Source organism: Poecilia formosa, unplaced genomic scaffold, assembly GCF_000485575.1.
Source record: "Poecilia formosa unplaced genomic scaffold, Poecilia_formosa-5.1.2 Scaffold11, whole genome shotgun sequence".
In the NCBI taxonomy this organism is placed as follows: Eukaryota; Metazoa; Chordata; class Actinopteri; order Cyprinodontiformes; family Poeciliidae; genus Poecilia; species Poecilia formosa.
Genome location: NW_006799950.1, coordinates 97854 through 106385, shown reverse-complemented (window position 1 = coordinate 106385; position 8532 = coordinate 97854). Strand labels below are relative to the sequence as shown.

General features: G+C 42.1%; 1 protein-coding gene across 1 annotated transcript; it reads right to left on the bottom strand.

Moving 5' to 3' along the window:
- Positions 1-294: 294 nt before the first annotated feature.
- Positions 295-6003, bottom strand: LOC103131267 (keratin, type I cytoskeletal 47 kDa-like). The gene is made up of 9 exons (XM_007542873.2): positions 5594-6003; positions 4465-4590; positions 3326-3408; positions 3071-3227; positions 2825-2986; positions 2602-2727; positions 872-1101; positions 743-780; positions 295-636 (listed from the first exon to the last, which is right to left on the bottom strand). The coding sequence occupies exons 1-9, from the start codon at positions 5843-5845 to the stop codon at positions 530-532; spliced, it is 1281 nt and encodes a 426-aa protein (XP_007542935.1). The 5' UTR covers positions 5846-6003; the 3' UTR covers positions 295-529.
- Positions 6004-8532: the final 2529 nt, after the last annotated feature.

Here is an 8532-nt window from a genome sequence, read left to right as displayed (position 1 = left end):
GATAATCATATCTGGGAAGAGTCTATTTTCCAGCAAAAAAAAAAAAAAGAAAAAAAAGAAAACAAAATCTGTTTCCATTTTAGCAAATTCAGCTCATGCAACACGAAGCTGTGCCAGACCGTCTTCTCGGAGACAACAGAGACACCTGGTGGTCATAACTTACATTACATCAAAGTGAAATTTATGTTCTCTGAAGATATCATCTCCTTTGGGTTTGTAAAACTTTTGCAGTATTATTCTACGTTTTATCTTTTAGTTGCTATGATTAACTTACAGAGGGGCATGAGTTTCAACTATGATCAAAATGATGGGCATTTATATGATCCCAGATTCACACTGTTTGTTTACAACTGGATTTTTGAAGTCGTTTATTTGATTATTTTTAGGTTACGATTTTTTCCGAAAGCAGAGCGTAAAGACCAGCACATACATATGTCATGACAAATCCAAAACACCAAAAAGAACATGTGGCCAGCTAAAAATCACAGGTAAATCACTAAGTCAGCAAGTTTTAGTGGAGGCAGGCGTACTACTCAACATCATGCACTTGAGTGTCAACAGTGGAGGACACAACTTGTCCATTAACAAGTTCCTCCACGATGATCTTCACTCTCTTCTCAATGTGGGGTTTTTGCTCTGCAAAGGGAATAAAAAGTCAATCAGATGTAAGAAGATGAGAAAATTTCAGGCATTTTGATACAAAAGCATCAGGACTAAAAGGGTGAAGGGTTGAGATTCTTACCTGCAGTTTCCTCTGTCACTTGCTTGATGATCAGAGCCCTGTGAAAAAAAGTTAAATAAGTTATGATAAAGTATATAAATACTCCCGTGAACAGGTTCTCTGATCAAGTTTTGGGTAAACATGTCTCACTTCTTATGTTCACTTTCCTCTCCTTCCAGCAGCCTCCTGTACTCGGCGATCTCGCTCTCCAGCCTGGTCTTTATCTCCAGCACCGTGTCGTACTTGATCCGGTGCTCGGTTATACACGCCTTCATCTGCTGCAGCTCCGTCTCCACAGCGGTGATGACCGACTGATGGCAGCTGAGCTGATCAGAAGTCTGCTTGTTCGCCGCACAGATGTTCTGCTGCCAGCACTCAATCTGCAGGACAGGGAGGAGGGGATGTGAGAAAGGGCTTCGATCCAGGCTGGAGACCTGTGAATGCTTTCCGGATTTCAACAGACTGTTATTTTCCTTTTTGGCTGATTATTGTTGCTGAAACACTGGAGATACATCTGATGGAGTATTTGCCACAGGCTCGTTCTTCCCAAGTCGAAGCAACTTTTAGTACACGTGTAGTTTCAGTCAACATGCTGATTGGTAGTTTGCGAAATACTCTTGCCATCATAGTTTGGTTTAGATCTTTGACCAAAACTGAAGTTGACATCGACCCATCGTGAGCAAGACTAGTGTGTAGATTTGGGGCGTTTATTTTTTTTTTTTTACTTGTATTTCTTCCAGTGTGGAATAATTTCACAGCATGACTGTTAAAAACAAGAATAAGGAGCACAGGTTTGAACATATATTGATGTTCAAACATGAACATCAATATATGTTCAAACATATAAGCAGTCAAAATGACACAAACAAGCTCCCAAACACAAAGGTTATTCTCTTGGCATAACCCCAGCTGGATTTATGACGGCAGAAACGGATCTCCTTTAAACTGTTTGATGTTTTTGGCACAGATTTTGCTTTTAAGCGTCGTCTTTGCATCACAACAGATGATGGGGGCTTTAGGAGGATTACTCCAGAAGCTTAATGATGGTTTGTTTGGTTTGTTTCAAACCAGTTTTGGTGGTTTTGGGATCATTGTCCTGTTGGGACACGCGGTTCTCCTCTGGTAACCAAACCTTCACTCTCAGGTGAAATGAAATCGATTGGGATCAACATGGGAACCACCAGGCTGAAGTCTACCAGTGACGCAAGTTTCACATTACCTGAAATAAGCGAGTGCTGAGGAAACGGATCGCTCCAAATCAGACCCCTTTATGGTAAATCTTAACCTCACATGTCGAAAAGCGTTTTAGTCAGAGGAGACTAAGATTGAACTGTTTGGTCAAAAATGACTAAATGAAGCTTTTAAACCAAACTATACCGAAACAATACTAGCCAGAGTTATGTCAGGGTGGTTATTTACTGATGGTTACAAAAAGTGTGTGGCTTCTCATTTTACTGGAGGTGTGCGTGCGTGCGTGCGTGTGTGCGTGTGTGTGTTTGAGATTTTACATTTTTGAGGGTAAGAGAAAATGCACAGTTATCCTAAGCAACCAGATTCTTGTTGCTGATTGTTGCATCATGAAGGGTTCAACATTACTAAAAGCATAAAAATGCATATTATCAGTTATGCTCATTATGACTTTGACTGTAAAGGTAATTGAGATGTTTGTGGTTCCTGACCAAGATGACATGTTTTAAACGGAAAGTTTCATCTTGTTGATCTTTAATATCAAGGGGAAATTATCACCATGAGTTTTAACTTTGTCACATTTTCCATCAGGGTGTGTTTCTGTTGCTTTGAGATAAAACAAAACAAAGCAAAGGTTTTATCTTTTAAAGCGGGGCGTGTTTCTCTAATCGGTTCCACCATCTGCGGCTCACCTCGGTGTACAGAGACTGGCGGGTTATCTCCAGAGACTGGTAGCTCCTCCTCAGCATCGAGATCTCAGAGCGGTGTGTCTCCACCTCCGTCGTGAAGATGCGAATTTTTTCTTCAAGGGCTTTTATCTTTTTTTAAACAAGCAAATAAGAGCAAAAAAAAAACAACAGTGTTTCATTTTGTTTTTATGCATCTGAAGTTGTCTGGTATTCCCCACCGACTCACCTTCTCCTGGTACCACTTCTCGATCTCCTTCTTGTTGTTCTTTATCATGATTTCGTACTGCTCCCTCATCTCCACCAGGACCTTCTCCAGGTCGCAGGAGCCGGAGTCGTCCACCTCCACCGTCACTTGCCCGGCGCCCTGGCGTCGCAGCTCCTCCATCTCCTGCAGCAGGAGAAAGAATGCTTTATCGATTCTCCACGTCCTCCTTTCCGGACGCTCTTTGGGTTGACGGCCTGCGGGTCTCACCTCGTCGTGTTCTCTGTCCATGCGGATCCGCTCCTCATTCAGCCCCTCCAGGGTCAACTCCAGGGAGCTCATGGTGAGGGTCAGCCCATCCCGGAACCTCCGCACATCAAGCACGTCGGCCTCCACCGTCGTCCTCATGTTCATCTCCATCTCAGACCTACGCGCCACATAAAACCCTCCTGTCAGGCCTTCTGGCATCCCAGTCTCACTCATCTGGACTTTATTAAATTTGTTGACCTTTAAGCGCTAACTTACTTCATTTTGAAGTCTTCAGCTGCCAGTCTGGAGTTTTCAATCTGCAGTAGCAAGTTCTTGTTCTCTGAACAGCTCCTTGTAATCTTAAAGGAAGGAAAATAAGACCTTTAAGCCCCAGGATCAAGCCATGATTGAGCCGATCCTCTTCACTCGGCATGATCACCTGGCAAAGTTTCTGACAATGAAGGAAATGTTCAGGTTTGGATGTGGTTGCCACTAGGATTCAAATCTGCCTCATAGACGTTTTATTAAACAAAGCTGAAGCTAAAACATGAAATCTGTCATCTTTGCACTAAAACTGGAAGTCTGAATCTGGGCTGGAAACAAATGGTAAATTGCCTGGTGTTATAACACGAACAGAGGATAATACTAGTGGAAAGATGCTCTCAGCTGTAATTTATTATAAAAACACTGAAAACTCTGTGCAGAAAACGTCGCAGTCAAAAATATTTGAACAAGAGTCAAACTGTAAATGAACGTCTCCTGAAATGCTCCCGACTGGATCTTATGGCATGAGGTCTTGCAGTTGAGTTGCACTTGAGTTGCTTTAACAGAAACGAAAAAATCATTTTATGCACCATTAAATATAAAAATAATTAACCTATTTCTATAAATTGTATTTATTTATTGTATTTCTTTAAATTAATTTAACATATTTTTTAATAAAAGCAAGGAAAGTCGTAAAAAAAACAAAGAACAATTCTGACTAACTCGAGCGATTCCTGCCGCTAACCGATCAAAGGAATCAAATCGATAGTGAACGACACATCAACTCTCAGCAGCAGCTATATGCTTCCTCTGATCATATAATATTACTGGAGTTGTTTTCTTTCTGTCGGTATCTGCAGCTTTTCTTTTGAGTGACCCGGTTTTAAGCCAGTTTTCCATCATTATTTTTAACGCAATCCTTTGGTAAGCTAGCCGTAGAGTCCCACTGTGAGCTGACGTCACGACAAATAAACAGTCATTTACATGCAGTACCTCGCGGACCACTAGGGGGAGCCCGCGGACCACCACTGGTCTGTTTACCACGGTTTGAGAAAGATTGGTTAACATTATGTGCTGTGATTCTTCTACATGATGCTTCATCCTCTTCATACTTGAAGAGGATGAAGAGGAGGATGAAGTGTGAGCGGTACCTTTTTTTTCAGGTCACTGATGATGGAAAAGTAGTTCGCATAGTTTTTGGTGATGTATGTGGTCTTCACAAGGAACTCGTCAATGTTAATCTTCAGCTCCTTGTTCTTGTCCTCCAGAGAGCGCACCTATAACACACACACACACACACACACCCACACACGCACACGGACCGGGTCAGTCAGTTCATCAAGAAACACAGAGTCCCATCATTTAATTAGTCTGTTCAGTACGAAATCAATGACAGTATTTAACACAATTTGGTCTGTTCCTCAGTGAAGATCTTCTCTGATTTCTGTTTGTGATGAAAGTCATGATTAGGCAAAAGAGCAACTTTCAAATCTTACAAAACAAAAAACAGCAATTTTCTTCGGAAATGTCAACATAAAATGATGATTTTCGAGGTTTTCTTTAATCATTAAGATTTTGATTTTTCCCTTTGAAAGTCGATTTATGCTGTTTAACAGCTTGTGTCTGTGCAGGCTGTGCTCATCAGAACATGGCAACAAAAAAAAGTAGACTTTTTTCTATGAAATACTCTCTTTTTGTTGGTAAAAATTGGATAAGCAGAAATGTTTTCCTGTGACCTTCATAAGAGCAGGAGGCGGCGATTCTTTTTGACTGCAAAAGAGAAAACATCACTAAAATCACAGGACAACTAATGGAAGTGATAAAAGTTTTGTTGCATTAAATTTGGCAAAGAAAAATAAATAAATCGTTTTTTGTTTTTTTTGCATATTCTAAAATGTTTTGGACAACGATAGGAGTTTTTTAAATGTATTTTTGCATTTTCAATTACATTGAGAGCTACAATTGAAACCCTCTTTTTTTAGATTAACAAAATAATGAAAAAAAACATGTAGATCAATGAAACCTTTATGTTTTAAATCCAAATTTAAAAGTCTATGCAATTTTCTAAATACATTACTGATGAGAGCTTCTGCTGGAGGAAAGCATGAACATATGATCCAACACCAACAGAAACTGCAGGATGCCATGTTTCAAACTTGAAGCTGAAATAAAGGAAATTTCTCAGACCCTGTGATTTAAAGAACCACCTCAAATGTATGAATGAGCTTCAGCTGCGCTGTTAAATGTTGCATCCCAAGCTTTGGAGCGAGTGGGTCTCACCTTCTCCAGGTAGCAGGCCAGACGGTCGTTGAGGTTCTGCATGGTGAACTTGCCTCCGTTAGGCGCAGGCCAGTCGCCGCCTGCACAGCACGAGGTGTTGAAGTATAACCCCTGGGAGATGCGCGTCCTGAAGCAGCCGGCTCCTCCATACACGCTGTGTGAGTATCTCTGGGGGCCAATGCGGGGGGACTCCAGCATCCAGCCTCCCAGGGAGCTGGAGCTGAAGCCCTGCTGGTTGAAAGGCACAGACATTATGCTGCTGAGCTGGAGGAGGTGGAGGAGGCTCTGGAGGAGCTGGAGGAGGTGCAGGCCTGCAGGAAGGACTGGACTGACTCTGCTGTGAACAGCTGGGGCCTTTATAGAGACGAAATAGCGTCAGGGCCCACAGCATGACAACCTGAGGTATGCACATAGCATAATAGAGATTTACAAGTAAATGGGCGTGAGGGGTGGGGAGGGCGTGTTTGTGTCAAACAGGTTAAATCATCTCGTTCTGCGGCTAAAAACTGATATCCAGCTATATGCTGGCGCATGGGACATACATGAAGGGCTCTGGGTGGTTTAGATGCTGCTATTCCTGAAATGTAGCAGGAGATAATATCAGATGAGGAAAGCTGATATTCAGGGCGTTTTAAGCAAAACACCCAGTGCTGTCGTCGTGGATCATTTTTCTCTGCATATCAGTACGATTTACTTCTGAATGGAGGAACAAACTCCAGGGCATTTAAATGCAATTTTATGTGAAAGACTGTGAAAGTGGAAGGATGAATTGCGCTGAGACTCCTTCACTTTGACATGACTATTAAATAAAATCCAGCGCAACCAGCTCACCTCAGTGGAGTCCTCGTGTGTGCGATTTCATCTCAGTATAAATGCAAATGTTGCGTGGAGAACTCGGATGTTTGTTAGTGAACATGGGAGAGCGAGCAGCATCATGAAGATCAAGAAACGCAGCAAACAGGTCAGGGAGAAAGCTGTAGAAAAGTTTAGTCAGGATATAAAACAAGATCCTGAGCTTTGGACATGATCAATGTTCACCAAGGTTGACCGAATGGCTTCATAGTTACACCAGCAGCAGCAACTAGATTAAAACGGTGGGAAAATAAATAAATAAAAACAATTTTTAAAAAAGTGAGGACTTCTAAATATAAAGCATCTCATACTCAGTCCGTCAGCAGCCAGGGAAGAGTTGAGTATTTAACAGACATTAAAATGAAATCTTGAGACATGGCAGCTAATGAGAGATAAAAATGTTTCAGTATCTAAATCTGATGTAGAGCGATCCAATCCCAAAGAGCTGCATCTTTAATTGCAGCAATAGACGGTGCTACAAATTATTACTGAATACAAATGCGTGCCACACTAATCAGATTTTGACTCATCGTTATAAACAACCTTGTGTTGGTCCATCATATAATCTATAGTTGCTATATGACAAAGTGCATAAAGTTTTATATTAGTGCTATTAACCCAAACTCTTGCTGTCTTTTACCTGAGATCTCATTTTAGAGTTCTCAGATCATCTGTGTTAGTGACCGGCTGAATGTTTGGACCTGAGGGGACAGATGGACACTATTATGACAGCTGGACACTTTTACTACAGCTGGACTCTTTCTCAGGATGAAAACTCTTCAGGTGTGACCCTGAAGCAGCTCTCCTTTGGGGAGAAATGCAGACCGCCAGGAGCAAACTGAAGGACGAGCTGCTAGGCTGACAAGTGGGCAAAAAGCATCCAGGTCCAGAACCGGCTGCTTTTAGTGGGATTGTATCTAAAATAGAAATAAAAATATTAATTTATTGACAAATATAATGAAATTAAATGGGGAAAAAAAAGAAAAAAAAACGAGTAGTTATTTGTTTGACACCTTTTCATGTAATCCTCTCAGCAATCAAGACAAAAACAAAATGTAATGTTTCATTCATCCCTGCAGTAAGACCAGCTTGCACCAAAATAAGGCCAGTCAGATGGTTTTTTTCTTGGGTTTCTTTGGGTTTTGCTCCTGGCGGGAACTGAAAAGTGAGCAGGTGGACGTGAGCGCGATGCAGCACCTGCTCGTCCGTACAGTTTGCCACGTCGAGGTCACAGATCCGCTTCTGGCCAGACATGCGCCTGGCTGACACATTTCTGAGACGACCGTCCGGATATTTTATCCGTGCAAACAATCTAAAAGCAACAGAGAAAACTTTTTTGCTGTCTTTTACTGATAAAAAGAGGGCGTGTGAGCATTTTCTGTAGGTGCGAGTCTGATCTGGGAAATCTGGTCCCGCGAGAAAGCCGACTCCGTCTGTGATCAGATTAGATTGATGCTGCACGAATAGATGCAGCGATTATTTCTGCAATTTAAAAATGGAAAGTTTTGTTTGGTCTTGGTGTAGTTTCTACAGGCAAATGAACTAAAGGAATCTGACTTGCAGAGGGGGGGCAAACGCACGGAGCAGTTGTGCAGCTTCACCAGGTGAGGCAGGTAGCAGGCCGGAGACCGTTCACGTCTGAAGCTCCCGAGTTTCTGCTGCTTTACTGTGAACTAAATCACATTGACCCGTGGAGGAAGCGAGCCACTCAAGAAAGAAAATCTATACCGAGCGCAAACATCATCAACGCCTTCTAATCTCCGAGGTGGAGTCACTAAAAGGATAGCAATTCGTCACCCAGGAAGTCCGGCCGCAGCTCACTTCCTGCTGAGGCTCGCCTCCGTCCTCCTGGGTGAAGATAACGAAAAAAAAACTTTCCCCGCAGAGAGGAAGGAAAAACACATCTGAGTTTTTAAACTTGAACTGTGAATATTTAGAGGGAGCAGCAGAGGCCTGCTGGTCATTTTCCACACATGGAGTTTTTGCCTCAATGTCACAGAAGTTCAAAATCACAAAGTGGGACGGTCTCCGGGTCATTACCATTAGTCATTACCGTTTTGATCAATTATTTTGTCTACTCATAGAAA

Excerpts from the sequence above, each read along its gene's own strand:
- LOC103131267 (XM_007542873.2), bottom strand. The coding sequence starts at position 5,845 with ATGTCTGTGCCTTTCAACCAGCAGGGCTTCAGCTCCAGCTCCCTGGGA. Across the intron at positions 4,591-5,593 it reads TGGCCTGCTACCTGGAGAAG|GTGCGCTCTCTGGAGGACAA; the intron begins GTGAGACCCACT and ends TGTGTGTTATAG. Across the intron at positions 637-742 it reads AGTGACAGAGGAAACTGCAG|AGCAAAAACCCCACATTGAG; the intron begins GTAAGAATCTCA and ends TTCCCTTTGCAG.